The sequence below is a fragment of the Pogona vitticeps genome, chromosome 5 (genome assembly GCF_051106095.1).
Source record: "Pogona vitticeps strain Pit_001003342236 chromosome 5, PviZW2.1, whole genome shotgun sequence".
Classification (NCBI taxonomy): Eukaryota; Metazoa; Chordata; class Lepidosauria; order Squamata; family Agamidae; genus Pogona; species Pogona vitticeps.
In genome coordinates this window covers 100,363,677-100,383,159 of record NC_135787.1, presented here as the reverse complement: position 1 = coordinate 100,383,159, position 19,483 = coordinate 100,363,677, and the positions used below count along the sequence as shown (strand labels likewise).

General features: G+C 41.1%; 2 protein-coding genes across 2 annotated transcripts in view; both read right to left on the bottom strand.

Annotated features, from left to right (window-relative positions):
* The window catches only part of LOC110074991 (potassium voltage-gated channel subfamily KQT member 1), a 535,131-nt gene that overhangs the window by 36,963 nt on the left and 478,685 nt on the right, over positions 1-19,483 (bottom strand). Inside the window, exon 19 of the mRNA XM_078394146.1 lies at positions 1-10,645. This exon is cut by the window's left edge and continues 36,963 nt beyond it. Coding sequence (XP_078250272.1) covers positions 10,490-10,645 — 156 coding nt within the window. The 3' untranslated portion in view covers positions 1-10,489. The remainder of the gene's footprint in view (positions 10,646-19,483) is intronic.
* Positions 10,569-19,483, bottom strand: part of LOC144589471 (uncharacterized) — a 282,764-nt gene continuing 273,849 nt past the window's right edge. Inside the window, exon 2 of the mRNA XM_078394145.1 lies at positions 10,569-19,483. Within this exon, the coding sequence (XP_078250271.1) occupies positions 15,028-18,564 (3,537 nt within the window). The 5' untranslated portion in view covers positions 18,565-19,483 and the 3' untranslated portion in view covers positions 10,569-15,027.

Below are 19,483 nucleotides of genomic sequence, written 5' to 3'. Positions count from 1 at the left end.
AGGTCTAGATCTCAGTGAAGACTGCCCTTTGGTTACTGTTTCATTGTGGGGATTCCTGTCTTGAGCTTCCAGTGCCCTCCTCCATCTTCGATTGCTTTTTTGTCTGTCTGCATGCATTGGATCGTTCCCTTTTTTGCCTTTTTAATTGATTCTTGGGGGATCTCTTCCTTTTTTTTTTTTTTTTTTTTTTGCTGTTGCTGCTGCTGCTGCTTCCAGGCATATATTTTTGTAACATGTGTGTATATTTTTGTATACATTGTGAAGAACTTTGGAAAGCTGCTGCCTTTTCCTAGTTGGCTCGACAGTAAACTATAAAAGGATTGATAGAGGTGGCAACAGAGGAAGGAAGGAAGGAGCAAGCTATCTGATTGAATTAGGAGGTTCATGATTGAGCAAAATGTTGCTGTGAGAAATAAGGTGTGTCAAAAAGTGTGTGTGTTTGTGTGTGTGTGTGTGTATACTCAGGAGACTCATGGGGCCCTTGGGAGTAAAGCTGTCACAAAATTATGTTTAGAATACAAATATGGAGTTCGGGGTGAAATCCTGATTAAAGAAACACCCAAGGCATTGTCAATGAAACAAAAAAGTGTTTTGATAAGAAAAGGGTCATCTAAGTTTATGAGAAAGACAAAGAGCCAGGACTAATTTGACCTGTTGAAAGACACAGTACAGAAGGAGAAGGCTTCAGAGGAAAAATTCCTGTTACTTATGGTGGGGGGAGATACACACCAGAAAGCACCTCATGAATATTGAGGTTCATAAAGGAATGCTGTAAGCTGTCAGCTGCCATTCTCATCTGTTTATTGACTGCTCACCACCTGTTCGTTTGCATTTCAGGGCTCAGTTGCAAGTGTAAGATTCCAGTGTGCATTGTCCATGGGAGAAACTGGTGTGTTTGCGTGTATGTGGTGGTGGTAGGTGGGGAGGGGAACGGGATGTATCTAAGGAGAAATGTCCAGGTGCAGGCTTTAGAAACAGAATGTATGTGCATGCCCGAGTGTGTGTGTGCACATGCAAAAAGCCACCAATAAAAAGGGCAATGCATCTTTATTTAATTAAATCCTGGTCTTGTATTCACTGCTGGGATCCACTGCGGGGTGACCCTTGACCTTCTCCATTTTGTCGCTTGGCACAGCTGTTAGTAAATCACCTGCTGAAACCCCTCTCTAGAGCTCTAAAGGTCAGCTGTCAGTGGCTGTGGGAGACAGATAAAGAAGAAAAATAAAACTGAAATGGGGTGGTGGTGAGGGGGAAGCCGTTTAAATCTTGTGTTTCCAGCCTTCACGCTCAGGCAATTGTTTACCTTTCCAAGCACCTGTTGGTCTGGGGTATGTTTAAATCTATGGTTGAGGCACTTTTATACTTCATCTCTCTTTTACTGGTTTTGGTAATGGGATTAATATTTTTTTCATTCATACACTAATATCAGCTATCCTGTTTTGGTAACATATACAGGCAATGTGTGATAAACTTTGATCCACCCACCAGAGTTAGTGACCTCTTTCTGCAGGCTTGGCAACATGCAGAGAGAAATTTATGTTTTATTTGTTTGTTTTAGGATAGACAATATGCTGCCATGGTGCAATCCAGATTTCCACTGGCCCTGATTTAAGTACAGGCAGTGCACATGTATTCTTCAATAAGAAAAAGCAGACACTATGCAGTGTGTCATGTATTCATCATAGGGTGTTAATTGTCTCTAAACTCAGAGTTGACTCACCTTTGCTGCATTACTCCAAGGTTTAACTGAAGTATTTCATTTTGTTGCTACTCCATTGCTGGGTTTGTGTGTATTTTGCACAGGACTAATTTAATTTTTAAAAACATTCATATGAGAAGAGAAAATAGACCACTGTTGCTTAGTGTTGTAAATCACAGTAGAATGGGCCCATTGAATCAGTGGGTTTATGGTGAGATGACTCCATAATTCCATTGATTCAAATAGACATACTTTAACTGCAACCCACTGTGCTAATTCAAATCAGTGGAACTTTCAGAGGAATTGACACACCCAATCCCCATTGATTTAATGGGCCATTCTAGTGTGATTTACTACACTAAGTACCAGAAATTTGGCCTATAAAGAGAAATAATAATCATAGTTGTAGCAATAATAGTTCGTCTTCTAACTCCATTGCTAAATACGTGTAATTGCACTATGCTACACCTTTTGAAATCAATGTTTTCTAATGTCCATTTCTTAATAATGTAAATATATGGCCACCTTATACTTGAGTGATAACAGGGTAAATATTATAATTGGTCATTTTTGTTTTCATAGGAAGTTTGCATTTCAGTAACATTTGTATTACAAATTGCAGTGGGCAGATGGGCTGTTATGTCTAAGAAAAAACAAACAAATTTAATAGGGAGCATCACAATGTTATGAAGAATAAAAACATCATGCAGAGGAAATGAAGCGCTTGAGACAAACATCTGCCATAGATTTTTTCTTCTTCTTCATTAAAATGGGAAAAAGTACTTGTAGGATTGGATTGATTGAAGAGACATTAATTGTAGAGTGCAAAATTCTCTATAAAGGGTTGGCATTAATCACAGAATCTGCCTTTGTTTTAAAGCTTACATGAAGGTTGATTTGTTCCCAGACAGGCCACCCTCAAAAAGAAGAGATCAAATGACATCAGACGATGGTTTAGCTTTGGTTTTGTTCCCGCCACCCTGCCATATTGAAACACCCCCTCCCCCTTAGAAGGGCTATGGAAAGACAATAATATGAGAAGACACACTATTCTTTGAACAGAAGCATTCAGGGGCCATAATAGAACATAATAAGGACCAACACAGCATAATCAGTATTTTGGCAAATAAGCTTCTTTTAGACAAGATGGTAATTTGGCTCTTTTATGTCTGACAGTGATTGTTTACCACATGGTTGAATGTCACACTAGCAACTAGAATGCAAACATGGTCTAAAGTTGAGTGATGATTGCAGGATGGCCAAGTCTGTTCTTTTCTGAGGGAAACAGGAGTGTAATGACCAACACAGTGTAATCAGTATTTTGGCAAATTAGCTTGTTTTAGGCAAGATGGCAATTTGGCTCTTTTATGTCTGACCATTTCAAGAACTCCTAGCTAAGAGTGTAGGCTATGAGTCAAGAATCCCTCATTTGGATTTTCCTTCAGCCACTGAGACTGGAGGCCACAAGCAAGCTGCTGGCTCACACTGCCTTACTCCTACAATGCACACTATAGGGAAAATAATAAGATACAGGATGGCTTTAAGAATTACTGAATATTTCTTACCTCAGGGTAGCAGCACCCATGAGCACCTCCTGCCATACAAATGCTAATTGTTGCTGTTACTCCTTTTACAGAGATGTCAAAATATGGCTGACCCATCATCCTTATTTAGTGAATGATAAGTCAATCATGTAGGTCTAGTAGAAGCGACTTTTACATCACTATTTGGAGCATGGACAGGCCCTGGTGTAGTGTGAGAGCTAGGTGATTAAGTTGTGAATTAAGAAGTTCTCAGTTCAATTCTTGCCTATTACATTGTCCAGAATTAGTAGCTGGCCTTGCATGAGCTGGCCTTTATCAGACTCCTCCCCCAATTTACAAACACATGTTCCATGCATATTGTAAAGATTACAGGAAGATAATGTGTATAAACTACTTTTAGAACTCTTAAATGCTGTAGAAACTATTGTTTTCTGTTCTTATGAATGTTATTATTTGTGATTATTATGTTACTGAATAAATAAAGCTACATTAAAGTTAAAGCAGCTATGAAATTACAATTTCTTCTTTCTTGAAGGTTATTACCTATCAGATTTCTGATTGTTCATCTGCCGTCTCTTGTTACATCTATATTGTTTAGGATTGCCTGTTGTTGGTACTTGTTAACATTTCTAAAATTCTTAATTGAGAAATATTTACATAGAAGCTGTAACTAATGACTTGACCTGATAGGTAGTTTGTCTTGCTTGGAAAACTGTTGTTCCTACATTTAGACATTTAAAAAATTAGAACTTAACACAAAACAAACTTGTGAATCATAAATGTCTTTTTTCCCAATGAAGTTATAAAAAAAAAACAAGAAAGAAGAATGAATTTCAACCCTATTAAATGCTATACTACAATAAATAAAATATTTTGTTCCACAAGCCTTCTAAGTGTGGGAATAACTAGGTGAAATTATGATAATTTTCCAGACATGATCTGCTTATAGTAAATATTACTGCTTAAACAACGGAGGCTAGACAATAATCCCTTCAGGGTTTGTGGTAATCTCTTTAAATACTACACATCATTATGTTCTCAGACTACAAGTCCTAAATGGAACCTGAGCTTTCCACCTTTCTTAATTTAGTGATTTTTCTGTTTATAAGTAGCAATCAGTGCATTGTTGTTTGCTGTCACAGGGACAATTTAAATAGAAAGATAGTGATTGTGCAAGCAAGTTTGATACCTTTCTGTTCATTCCGTTGTTTTGTTTGTTTCATGTATTTCAACAAAGCAGGGTTGCGTTTTTTGTGTTTTTTTTTTTGTTGTTTTTCAGATAGAAATATAAGGCATCCACTATTTATTCTTTCACTTAAATACATTTCTTTATGATCATCAGAAGTTAACACCTCAGTCATCTATCCTGATTTCTCCTTTTTGGAGATTTTGTTAGAATAATAATTAAGTTCAGTGGCATTAGGAACCTAAGAAACTGCATAAAATTGAGCCTTACTATTGGCCCATATTGTCTTCTCCATGTGTCAACTACTTTCAATGGCTTAGGCTGTTCTGTCAGAAATATACACTGTAGATGCCATGGTCTGACCTTGGGTCCTTAACCAGTCCATGTGTATGCTCTTCCACTGAATTATGGCTTCTTTCCATTGCATTCTTTTGATGTAGTCGCTGTGTTCTTCTGAGAAATGTGACCTGCAGGAATTCTCTATGAAATATCACCAGCTTTCCTCAGTACGTTCGACGCCCCCCCCCCCCAAATTTTCTGCAGGAAGTTTGAGCAGGAAGTTTGAAATATACCTCATTATGTCACAAATGTTGCTTTTAGGCATTTAGGAAAGTAAGAGTGTACTAAACTCTACTCCAGAATCTTATTGCTCCCATAAACCTTTTCAGCTTACACCAACATAGTTCTTACAGTTGGCTTGAACAGGAACCTTATATACACCTTAAACAATGCTTCTATAGATGAACATTGTAAATAGTAAGTACAATTTGTTGTCCTGTGCTTCTTAGTTTGTCAGGTTTAATTTTTCCCCCCCACAAACTGGACTGATAGTGAACTTATTTCCTGGATTGTGCATAACTCCTCATGCGCAGGATAACCAAATTACTCAAGTAACCTGCTTTCCTTGTTGTGCAGTATACGGCTGTTGCTATTTTCCAGTGCATTGAGTAATATGCAACCAGGCATCAGTTTTGGGTGTGGAGAGCTGCTATTCAGAAAAAATAAATAAAAGTAACAACAACAAAGTCTGACTAGAGCCCAAAATTGTGAAAGAGATTTCGAATGAACTCCACAGTCTTTTTTGTGGCAGTGTTTAATTTGTGATGGTGCAGAACTCAACTGGGATTAAGTGAAAGCAACCGTAGTATCAAATCATAGGGCTGGAAATGCTCTACCTGTAACAATCTCTAATTTAGGCAGAATATATGACTGGATGATTCTGCAGGTGTGATCTCTGCATACTCTATGTATTTGTAAATGTAGCATTTTGTTATATTTGGCAACTAACTCAGTGAACTGGTAGCCCATAATTAGAGCTGAAAGCACATTAATGTTGAAAGAGGGGTCACTGAGGTTGTCCTGTGTTTGTGAAGCCATACTTTAAAGGAATCTCATGCTTCAGTTTTGAAGACCGGTCACCAAACAAAGTAAGGAAGCAACTAGACTGGTGTTTGTTCTGCTGTTCAAACTGTGTTTCTGACTATTTTGATATTAATTCTATTGACTACATGAGGTTAGCACTAATTGTAAGTAGATCTGATCTTTCGGCATAAGTATGCAATATCATTATATGGGAGTGAACCTAACTTATTTTGCCTGCCTTCTGCCTTCTACAGGGCTACAGCTGTAATGTACTTTGTAAACTGATGAAGCACTGGATTGATACAGCACTAATTCAAATGTTTATGATAAAAACAATAAGAACATTATAAAGACTGAGAAATTGGAATGTCAGCAAAAGGATATTAAGCCCTACTCCTTTTACCTGCTGCATTTCTCTCTCTCTCTCTCTCTCTCTCACACACACACACACACACACAGAGAGAGAGAGAGAGAGAGAGAGAGAAAGAGTTTACCACTACAGCACTAAACTGATACAATACTAATACAGATGCTTACCATGTCTTGTCAGTTCAGCATTATTTCACTTGCTAAACATTAAAAAAAATAAGAGAAGGAATCTGAATGCCAACAAAAGAGGTGAATAAGAGGGTGGAGATAATGGCAGAAAAGGATGATGAAGAAGAAGCAGCAGGGGTGGTGGTGTGATGTGTGGACAATACAAATGCACCCTCCCAGGATAATTAAACATCTCTATATGAACTGTCACAGTGATTTAAATGCCAGGGTGCAGTATAGAAATGTTTGCATCAACCTGGTACAAGCTTCTGTGTGGTCACACCCTAAGATAACCTGTATAATCCCAGAGCAGAGAGACACTTGTCCTTGTGATAATGAGCCACTCAAGTAGTTAAAAATTCCCCTTGCCAGTCATGGGCTATCACACAGTTTATTTTTGGCCTGATGAAATATGAAAGACCTATGTATAAGGGTCACATTTGTGATGATACATTTTCATGGGTAACTCATACTTCAATGATGGTATTCGTCAAGGGATGAATGTAGACAACAGCCAGGCAGTTCTTTCCATGAAGAACTCTAAGCCAAAATAAATTTCTAAAGAGGATTTAATAAACAAAAAATTATTTTCTAAACTGATACATGCTATTTACAATATTTACCAATATTCGTACATTAAAATTATTTTCTAAAGTGCAAAGTAAGGTTATTTTGTTATATAGGCAATTATATGCAGACATTTCAAAGAAACTACTTCAGTCAACATATTCAGTATGAGGTCAAAGTGCAACAATATACTCTATTTACAAAGTTACTTAATTTCAAATAGCTACTAGAGCTTCTGGAACTCATTTATGCAATGTCTATTTACAAAAATTAAACATAGTTTGTTGCAATATGTAGCAGTGCTGTCACACATGAAGGAGAGTTCAGCCACAAGACTTACTTCATGTGGATTTACATATGCTTCCATTAGATACAGGCTCTGTATCTGGAGTATCGCAACTGAAATAAATTCGAGATTGCACCAAAATTTTGGAATCGCGTGGCAGTGACCAGAAAAATCACAAATCTTTATTTCACAAACTCAAATCCTTTTTTTGAATCCTACGCCCGGCTCAAGAGGTTTTTCCAAAGACAAATCCTCCTGATTGCCATTTTGTCCCAAAATTGAGAGGGACGAAAATGTTGTTTACGGTGCCTCTTGGTTCAGTGGCTTCAAGAGCACTGAGCCAAGAGGCCCTGGCAATGTTATGTGTCGTGCTTCCAGTGGCAAAGCACGGGAGCAAAGCCTACATTGAAGTCGAGGCAGCAATGAGATACAGTGTCCAAATCTTTGATATTAAGAGCTTTGGGCTACCATTCTCTTCAGAACAAGATCTTTGTCTCCTTGCTGACCTTAGGTCCTGCTGCCAACACCACTTCCAAAAGGTTCAATTTGGAAAGGCAAAGGAGATGGCTGGAGAGAAAGCAGGGCAACCTCCTTTGGACTTCTTTTACTTATACATTTTATTTACTTAATGCGTTTTGACACCTTTCACTAGCCAGAGTTCTTTGGGAGATGTAAAGTGTGTTAATTACTAAACTTATGGAGTTTGAGCAAAAAGAAAATTCTCTGAAGACAAGCTTTCTCCAGTAATGCTTAGACTGCCCAAAGCAATTACAGGACTCATTTTGCCCACTTGTAGAATGCTGGGAATATCATGGACCAACAAAGCTGCCTTATAGCCCAGGTTTATTTCTTCCAAGTGGCAGCAGTTCTTCAAGACTTTCTGAGCTTTACTAGCAATAACCTCTTTCAACTGCAGATGCTTGGGACTGAATGTTTGTTTTATTTGATTTATACATATTGTTGAATGACTAAAAAAGTGATGGTTTTAATTATGCAGACAGGGATTGTCTAAGAAGAATTATGGCGCTGTATTTGTGTTTTCAATAGGGAGCATGACACACAAGAAAGGGTTAATGCCCTTGCAATGCTTTTATGTTCTACTCCAATCTGAACTAAACTGATACATTTTTGAACGGGAGAATGATGTGTAATAATAGGCCTGGATGATCAACAGTGTGTGCAGCTTGAAACAGTGACTAGAATCTGATATGTAATCAGTGCTTTCGAATAAAGTGGAAAACATAAAATTCCAGGTAATAGTACGTGTGCAATGTGCTGCAAGTCTTTCAAATCTGTATTTTGAGTGAGGAAGGAAATGCATAGTCATGGATTACAATAATCATGCTAAACATTTATTTTCATAGATTTGTAGAAAAACCTGTATTTAAGAAATGGGATTATTTGGATCCATTTTGCAGCAGCCACGTGTAATACCAAAAGGTAGAAAGACAGACATGCCAACAAAAATAGAGAGATAGGTTTTCATCTCTTTTTTCTCTTCTGAATGAAAAATGACTATTTCAAATGAAATATTTACTGCTAATAGATACAATAGGTTTTTGTTCAAAATATAAATTGTCAACCATTACTTTCTGTTTCAGTATGCTTCTGTTTCATGTGCAAGTTGATTTTGCTTAGAAGTAGTGTACCTCTTTTGCTGTTCAGCTTCTTTGCAGGAAGCCCCTTGCTGTCCTGCAAATTCTGACCCACTGTGGCTTGGCTGTCAACAATCCGCCCAAAGAGTGGTGCCCCGCTTGACGATTACCCCGCTCCATGATGAAATCGCTTCACGATGAGGTTTTTGCAATTGCTATTGTGATTACAAAACAATGATTGAATGGGGAAAATCCATTTTACGACAATCGGTTCCCTGCTTCGGGAACCAATTCTTCGCATTACGACTATCAAAAACAGCGGATCATCGGGTTTCAAAATGGCCACCCACTGTTTTCCAGACCTATTTCCGGAAGACAGTGACCAAAAATGGCTTCCCCTATGGAGGATCTTCGCTGGTCAATGAGGTATTTCGCCCATTGGAATGCATTGAACCGGTTTTCAATGCATTTCAATGGGGTTTTTTCTTTCACTTGACGACGATATCGCTTAACAGTGATTTTAATGGAACGGATTATTGTCGTCAAGCGGGGCACCACTGTACTGGAATTTTGTATATACGTATTAATCACTGTTTCTTGTGGAAATTAGCATTTCATATATATTGTGCCTGCTGGCCAAGAGAAAGGCGACTTTCATTTCATTATGAAGCAAAACTGACTTGAAAGAGTTCAAGGAGTTAGGCATCTGGCTGCAAAGCCAGAAGCCGGGAGTTCAGTTCATCATTCTGCATCCCAGTAATGGAAGCTGGTGTAGCCTTGGGGCAAGCTGCACAGTCCCAGGGTGCCTCCAGAAGAAGGGAATGGGAAACCACTTCTAAGTGCTCTCTACCTTTAAAAAAAAACTCTAAAGGGGCTGCTATGAGTCAGAATGACTTGATGGTGCACAGACACATGCACGCATGCACACACACACACACAGAGTCACACATAAAATAGGACATTGCAGCAAAAAATTAATGGGAGATTCATGCCAATGTGTCTCCACTCTTTTTTTTTCTGGTGGCTGTGTGTCCTAATCTTAAATGGTTCAGTCCTTATTGTGCAAGCCTGAAAAATCAAAGCCTCCAGTGATCTTCGATTTGACCGTGCCTTAGTTATATGTTACATTAGGATCCATGTAACTTGCATGATAGTTGCACCACAGACACCTCGTATTTAGGGGAGGGGAAGGAATGTAAATCCAGAGCTTAGTTTGTTTCAAGCTGCTGGCATCTGCTTTCAATGTCAAGGGTTAATGCTGTAATATGTATGAACAGGGGAATAAACACCTGTGAGCAAGCAAAGTGAGCATTTCGTTACATATGAGTGACAAGTGCCATGTAGTTGTTGAACAAGGCAAAGAGCATCCAGATCAGAAGACAGTGCTTCCAGACAAGACTAGAGCCTTGGTACATCTTTTTAAACACTCCATCCATCCATTTTAACATATGGTGTTGACTACTTTTTCTGCTTGGTGGAGGCCCTCATGTTCCCACACAGGTTCTGGTCCTGCAAGAGTATTGCCAGTCCATCGTGAATCCATGTGATGCTGTGAAAAAGGATGAAGGAATATAGCTTAAAAGGAAGGGCAGCTGGCAGTTTGCCTTATCCTTGTTCACGGAACCATTTGACCCTTGGCAGACTTAGATCTCAACAACAACTATAGTAAGTTGTGAAAGAATAAGAAGATGATCCAGTTTTCTTCAGCAGTTTTTACATCTTACGGCTCATTGGAGGAGAATCAGTTGAAGACTTTAACCGCCTGGTCCTTGGGGTGGTTGCAGATGATGTCCACTCTGATGATTGCTTGCCAAATTGAATCTGAAGAGCATTCAGGATGTCGTTCAATTTTTGGTCAATTTGTGTGACCTGTTGTAAAGCCAAAAAGCAAAGCATATAGTTTATCACTTGCTCATATTTGCACTGGTGGATTGTGGGTGCACTACATAAAATTTACTATACCACTTCAACTGTCATGTGGGGTTCATCTTCAAATCCTTAGAATTACAATATGGCTACAATGCAGACAATTCTCTGTCAATCTCTACCTTATCACACCTCTTAAATTCCTTAATAGTGCACATTTTAAAAATTATGTCAAAAAACTATGTCACACTTCTTTTATATCAGAAAGATTCTACGGCACTTTGAGATTGTGGTGATACACATTTATTGAAATGTAATCAATCCTTTTAAAAGCGGGTAAGTCAAACATTGTTTAATAACACCAATATTGTCAAAATAATATTTAGTAGCTAATTTTGACCAAGCTGAATAATTAGTACAAATTATTATGATGACTATTTTTTTAATGTAAAGGAAGCTGTGCAAAGATAATTAAAAAATCCCATCAACCTATCCCATTAACCTCTTTGCTCCATGCAAAGAGCCTCACAAAATTTCTGTGCTGGTGAGTTTATCCATGGATCCAAAATTTCTGACTCTGTTCTGGTATTCAGTTCTGTAATTGTGGGGAGGAAGCTGAGGATGTTTGGTCCAACTTTACACTCCCTCATGTTGCTAGAGATAGCTGGAAAAATGGATTCATTTGTCTTCAGCTGAAAGTGCTTACAGACTTCTATGTGATGGAAAGCCCTGGCTTATTACACTACCATGTGGTCAGATGTATTAATTTTAAGATGTTGCTGCAATTTAAGATGATGCATGATCTTTGGTTTGGCCTTAAACCTTGTATCATCTGCATCCAATGGTCAGTAATCCAAATCCTCTGCTATGATGTTTTTATGAAATACAGAAACTTGCATCTTGTAGTTAACATTTCCTTTGTGCTAAAGGAATTTAGTTCACTACAATATTCTTGGAAGACAGCCAATATTTTATTATTGAGGCATAATGCAAATGGGGTGTTCATTTTAATTTCTCAATTTCTTCATATAAATTTGCATATGCAGTCTTATGCTGACCATTAATTTCTTCTGTCTTCCATTTTGATGATATGTATGTGGCCATCCTAGCTGAACATAATGGTTTTACCAAGACAACCTGTCCGCATCTCATCTCTTTAATGACCACCATCCTCATGCAAAGCTTTGAGGAAGCCCAAGATGTCTATACTCTTGTCGTAGCAATTTCTCCATTTCTCCCGTGTCCACAGCTGCAGCATGCATGCCAGGGACAGAAGGATTCAGCAGAATCTAGCTGAGGTCAAGGAAGTGACTTCAAAGTGAGCTGTTCCTGCTGTGGCTATGCCCTCTGCATAGCAGGATGGTGACACAGCTGTGTAGGGTGTGAGAACACTCACTCACTCACTCACTCTCTCTCTCTCTCTCACACACACACACACACACATGAATGTTTGTAAACCGGCAAAGGCATGGTTTCAAGGTTTGACATTTCAGAGATTTAACTGCAGTCTCCCTAACATTAGTAAAATAATAACCTATGCCAAATTAGAATGTCAAATAATGCTGTGGATAAGTTTGGACTCTTGACTGAATGCTTGTCTTGGCAGAATCTTGACCCTCAAGCCAGATACACTCAGTTCAATGTCAGAAGTGTCAGTTTCTATATACAGTGATGCCTCGCAAGACGAATGCCTCACACAATGAAAAAACTTGCAAGACGAAAGTGGTTTTTTTTGGTGACTCGCAAGACAAATTTTTCTATGGCCGTGCTTCATAAGATGAATTAATTAAATTTCAGTGCATTCCTATGGGAAACCGCGCTTCACAAGGCGAAATTTTCACAATACGAAACGACTCGCGGAATGAATTATTTTTGTCTTGCAAAACTACAAGTCTACAAAACATTGTGATGATGGTGGTGGTGGTTAAAAACATGAATCTGGCTTCCATCTCATTTACACTATGCAATATTGTCATCACTGTATTCTTGCATTTCTGTCAGGAGAAGGGCCCTGAGAATGTCATTTTTTCCAGCACTGTAATACTTAAAAATACAAAGCATTCTTTTTAAAGAAGAAAAAAGATTTGTGGGATTTGATAATTCAACAGTTCAGGATACTGAAGGACTGCTGCTGAAATGCCCCCAGTACTGTTTCAACATATATTTTACATCTGGAAACATGTTCCACTTCTTCACTACTGATGCCAGACTCTCCCTCCCTCACGCCACATCTCTCCCCTATCAGAACTGCCAGCACTTTAGCAAAACATCTGACCTTGCCAGAAAACCTGTGAGAGATGGTATGATCTCATAGAGCTCAGTGGTTCATGAAGAAGTCCCATCACAAACACCCTTGCACCAGAGAGAACCGCGACATCATCAACAACAGAGGGATAGGGATGGAACCTGAGCCTCTTTCTGACCTCAACAGTCTACAAAACATTGTAGTGATGGTGGTGGTCATTAAAAACATGAATCTGGCCTCCATCTCATTTACACTATGCAATACTGCCAGGACGTGTTTTATGTTAAAGGCTTCTCCCTACTGCCACAATTCAACGGTAGTATGTGGGGTGGGAGCATAAGTGTGTGAGAGTGTTTGTATGTGAGAGAGTCTAATGATACAGGAACATTACAAGATGCCACACACTGAATCTGACCACTGGTTTATCTGGACTAGTACTACCAGCTATAACTGTAGCAGTTATTTCCTGGTGTTCCAGGTCTACCTGGAGATACTGAAGAATAAACTGGGCTTTCCACGTGCAAAATTTTTTCTCCACCACTGATCTGTGGCTCCTCTCGCTTGTGCATGCATATAGGTATATCTGCCTTCCTACAGTGTGTTAGGATGTACACCTGTATGTATGATGAGCAACATTCCCTTTAATTTTCCAGAATGCTGGGACCCTATGCAGGGGCTTCCAGCCATGACTGGAAGCAAATGGGCGGCAACATTGGATCAGTTACGTGGCCCTGATGCAGCACTGTGTGGGTGTGCACATGTGCAGCTTAGAGGGAGCATTGATGATGAGTGATATATATGTGCACAGATGCACACAGAGATATGAAGCCCCCTGGCTGCCAATACAACGCCCTATGCAGTCCTAAGCCTAAAGGAAATTTCCCCACCTCTGGTTTAAAGGGTTAACTCTTACAAAAAAAAAAAAGATACAGCCTGGTTCTTGAAGAGCTTGTTTGACTGCCATCACTCCTAGCTCAATACACTATTTAAGAAATGATCTGAAATTAGAAAGAGGGCCACCTGTCTAAATGACACAATATTAATAGCACTAAAGGCAGAAAAATGGGATCAGACAGACAGAAACTAGCTTAAGGCCCTCCCAGATGATTAGAAAGCATTTCTTGATATTGTTGTCAAGTGCACAGTAGGGCTTTGGTAGAGGCTATTCCCTGCTATTTCTCTTTTGATGTAATTTTTCACTGTTCTAATGATTTAATTGAAGTGAGAACTAGTAATAGCTTAAGCGTTTTTGCCTGAAGGAAAACGGTTGCTTTAAAAGGTTTTAAATAACACCATACCAAGAGGAATTGCACCATCCTGGCACATAAAAACTGAAATATCTTCTACCTGTATGCATTGTTAATGGATTGTCATAACTATCTTGTCTCACTGTGACAACCCCAGACCTACTGGAGTATGCCACCCTGTACTTATGCTGCCACCAACCATTCCCTATAAGGAGTCACACAGACCAGGAATGGATTTTAATAAATAAAAGAACAAGGTTTATTGAAACAACAAACAGGGTAAATAAAAGAATCAGGTAAGTAGGATAATGTAACGTGGCATAACCCCAATCACACACATACAACAGCTTGGTTCCCACTGAACCCTTTAAGGTAACGCACAGACCCTGAACCTATCAGTTCTGGCTACCTAAATAGAAACCTGAACCTATCAGGTATGTACTAACTGACACACAGTTGTACCCAGTCTGACACACAGACTCCAACTCCTCTTCTCCACACAAGCTCCAAATATATATACAGTACAGCTCCTCCCCCCTGATGTCCCGCCTTCCACTCCCCATAGGATGGAACTTTCCCTCCAAACCCATGACAGACAGGTACCATCAGTGCTGTATGTGACACCTCCCCTCTTTATAAGTTGTTTTGCAGGGGAAAAGCTAAAGTGCTTTTCTCCAAAAAAACAACCAGGATAAAACACAAAACAGTTATACATTATAACACAATCCCATACTTACTCACTCTAGGTCAAACATATCATTTATGCATTTACACATTAATATTGGCAATACATTAAGTTACCTTTATTAATACAAACCAAGCCTGTTCAACAAACAGGTACATTTAACTTTTGGTCACCAAAATATACATAGTCCATGGTTTCTTCGCCGTCTTCATTCGTCGGGTCTTCTTGACAAGGCGTCAGCGACACAGTTCATTGACCCTCTGACCACCTTCACTTCAAAGTCATAATCTTGCAGGTTTAAAGCCCACCTCATAAGTTTACTATTATGGGTTTTCATTGTCTTTAACCACTGCAGTGGTGAGTGGTCAGTGCACAGAACAAAATGTCTTCCCCAGATGTAAAGTTTGGCCTTCTGAATCGCGTAGACTATGGCCAGGCACTCCTTTTCCACGGTTGCCAAATGTCTCTCACCTTTCTGGAGTTTCCTACTCAGGTAGGACACTGGATGCTGGTCACCATTTTCATCCTCCTGGCAAAGAACTGCTCCTACCCCGCTGTTAGACGCATCGGTGTAGATGATGAACTCCCGGTCGAAGTCGGGAGCACGCAGCACTGGATACTGGATGAGCGCCTGCTTCAACCTCTGGAACGCCTCCTCACAGTCGCTGGTCCACGGGATGCGGTCATCAGTTTTCTTCCACGTCAGATCGGTCAGCGGAGTCGCCATCTCGCTAAACCTCGGGATGAACTTTCTGTAGTAGCCCACCAACCCAAGAAATGATTTGACTTTTTTCTTGGTGTTGGGTCTGGGCCAATCACGAACGGCTTCTATCTTGGCCTCTAGGGGTTTGATCACTCCTCCCCCTACTATGTGACCCAAGTATTTTATTTCTGGGCTACCCAGCTGCAGTTTGTTCTCTTTGCAGGGCCTAAGCCAAAGCACTTCCTCCCCTGGATTAAAGTGCCTCTCCCTGGCTTTCTGGTCATACCAGGTTTTCTGTCTGACCTTCTGAGCTTGCAGGTTTTCTGCTGCTATCTCTAGGTTTCTCTTCAGGTCATTCATTAAAGTGTCTATATACGTCACAACATCTTGTGGGTCATCCTGGGTGATCTGCTCCCAATTTTGTTTGATTAAATCAAGTGGACCTTTCACTTTTCTCCCAAACAAAAGTTCAAACGGACTGAACCCGGTACTGGCTTGTGGCACTGATCGATAAGCAAACAAAAGGGATTGCAGCTTCTGGTCCCAATTGTTTGGATTCTCTGCCAAGTAAGCCCTAATCATGCGCATCAGAGTCCCATTGAACTTCTCCGTTAACCCATTACTTTCGGGGTGATAGGCAGTGGTTTCCTTGTGTTTAATTCCACAGATTTGCCATAGCCGTTTCATGAGCTTTGATGTAAACGATGTGCCCAAATCTGTGATTATTTCTGAGACAAATCCCATCCTGGACATATACCCCACCAAGGCATCTGCCACTGTGTTAGTTTCGATATTAGTCAAGGGTATGGCTTCGGGGTACCTCGTGGCATGGTCCACAATGGTGAGAATGAACCGGTTCCCCCTCTTTGTGGCCTTGGGCAAAGGTCCCACAATATCCACTCCTATACATTTGAACGGGGTGTCAATCACAGGCAAAGGGCACAACTTCGCTTTGGTCCTGTCACGGTTATTCCCCTGCCTCTGACACACATCACATTGTTTACAGAACTCCTTGATCTGCTTCCCTATTTCAGGCCAGTAAAAATTTTGTGTGATTCTCTGCTGTGTTTTGTTCACCCCTAAGTGCGCAGCAAACATGTCAGAGTGCCCCCTTTGTAAGATCATGGGGCGATACTTTTCAGGTACCACTAGCTGACTTCTGATCCCATCTCCCCCTTTTGAGATATTCATCAGGGTCTCTCTATATAAAATTCCCTTTTTCTCGCGAAATCTCGCTGGGGTTTCAGGTGTTAGCTGGGTGTCTGTCACCTTTTCAAAACACTTTCGGAGAGTGGCGTCTGCCTTTTGCTCTTGGCCAAATTTGCTGTCTGTGGTTAAGGTTTCTGCCACAGCTCCGGGACTACCCTCATCTGCTTCAACCTCGGGCTCTTCAGTACCCCCCTGAACTGTCCCCGTGGTAGCTTGTGAGCGTGTAATCACTAGCACCCATTTCACATGTTCAGCCAGGTCATTTCCCACGAGCACGGCTGCTGGCAGAGTCGATGAAATCGCTAGCCGCCAAACTCCCCTCCAGCCTTGAAAGCACACAGGTACCTCAGCTACTGGCAGTGAGATCACCTGCCCCTCAATCCCTGCCACCTTCAAGCTCTCATTTGGGATTATATATTTCCTAGGAATAATGTCTGGATGGCACAGGGTCACCTGGGAACAAGTATCCCTTAGCCCCCTATACTGATGGTCAAGTATTCCTACGTCCACCCCTGCTGTCTCAAACAATTGCGAATCTGTCCTCACTAGTAAGCAGCGCTTGACCTCCACAAGAGGACCATTTTCCCCAGCCTGATCAGCAGATGTAACTGGTCCAGATTGAGTAGCCATGGCAACAGGCTCCCTCAGTGGCAAGGAGCTTTGCTCTGTCTGGACACAGAACACAGCTTTTGGCTTGGTTCCACTCAAATCATGAGGCAAATTTCCCTTTAGCTGCTTTAATTTCTCACACTCTGAGATTAGATGGCCCTTTCCTTGACAGAAATAACATTTTCTGCTGTACTTGGAGTCTTTCTCATCTGGTTTTGGTTTTCCCTCCAGAATCTGAGGTCTTGGTGGTTTCATGTCTGAGGGCTTCCCTTCAACCTGGGCCCCTCCCCCTTGCTGGTTTTTCCCTGGTCCCTGAGAGTACCTGCTGTAGGTTTCTTTGGGTTTACCCACAGTTTTCCCCTCAGCACCTAAGGGCTTCCTTATTTGGTAAATAAAATCTGCGATCTCTGCCGCTTCTGTCACCGATTTAGGTTTCCTCTCCCTCACATGGAACTTTAGTTCCCCATGCAGGACTGAATAAAACTGTTCCAGCGCTATCAGGTCTTTGAGCTGCTGGAAGGTCTCTGTCCCCTCCTGAGACAGCCATTTCTCTAGCAACCTCACCAGTTGAGCCCCCACTTGGGTAAAAGTCTGCTCTGGTTTTTTTGTGAGTGACCTGAATCTTTGCCTCAGCTGTTCCGCATTTATCCCATGTCGGGCAAACACCAGTTTTTTAAACTCAGCGAAGTCCTTCAGCAGTTCCACTGGCATCTCTGCATAGACTTCTGCCAGGCTGCCACTGATTAAAGATCGCATAATAGTCATCTTCTCAGTTTCCCTTACTGAGAAGTCCACAAACGCTCTTTCCACGAGGGAAAAGAACACCTCAGGGCAATCTCCCTTGTGGTACACAGGGAATTTCTTCAGGTCAGTTTTAGACAGGCTGCCTTCCCCATTCCCTGGGTTCCCCTCATTATTATTGTTATTACTATTTCTACTCATTATCTCCAGCTTCTTCAGCTCAAACGCCATTTTCTCTCTCTCCAATTCCATTTCAAATTGTCTCTGTTTCTCCCTTTCCTCCATTCTTTCTCTCTCTAATCTTTCCTCCATTTCCCTCACCCTCAGTTCATGCTGTTGGGCTAGGAGCATTTTTCTGAGTTCTGAGGTCAGTTCTCCTGTGCTCTCATCCTGCACTGAGCCAAATTCCTCCTCAGAACCTTGGTCTCCCTGTGGTTCTCTCACTTCCCCCATTTCTGCCATCTGGCTTCGAGTCAAGGGCATAATCCCCCCAGAACAGGCTGCCTTCAAAAGTCAAGCCTCAAAATAAAACGACGACTTTTTTCCTTTTGCCTCAGAAACAGCCTTCTATAGACTGCTGCTGTTCCTTCAGCACCAACTTGCAACTGTTGCCAGGCAGAATCCACCCCCTCTGCTAGGCCTCTCAGCAGACAGGCTAGATCACTGTTACTTCACACAGTTTTGCCTCAGCCCTTTCCCGCCAAAACAGGTTGCCTCAGAGCTCCCTAATCTAGTCCCCCCAATCCGAGTGTGCACGTTCTTCCACTAGCCTACCTCCCCGTGAGGTAAGCCTAGAAGATTACCTACGCGCCCTCAGATTGTCCCTGACTAGACCCCCCTTGCTCTGGGCACACTTGCCAAGGCTTTGCTGGACCACTGGACAACTGGACTAGTCGTATCCCACACGCTGGACACCAATCAATGTGACAACCCCAGACCTACTGGAGTATGCCACCCTGTACTTATGCTGCCACCAACCATTCCCTATAAGGAGTCACACAGACCAGGAATGGATTTTAATAAATAAAAGAACAAGGTTTATTGAAACAACAAACAGGGTAAATAAAAGAATCAGGTAAGTAGGATAATGTAACGTGGCATAACCCCAATCACACACATACAACAGCTTGGTTCCCACTGAACCCTTTAAGGTAACGCACAGACCCTGAACCTATCAGTTCTGGCTACCTAAATAGAAACCTGAACCTATCAGGTATGTACTAACTGACACACAGTTGTACCCAGTCTGACACACAGACTCCAACTCCTCTTCTCCACACAAGCTCCAAATATATATACAGTACAGCTCCTCCCCCCTGATGTCCCGCCTTCCACTCCCCATAGGATGGAACTTTCCCTCCAAACCCATGACAGACAGGTACCATCAGTGCTGTATGTGACA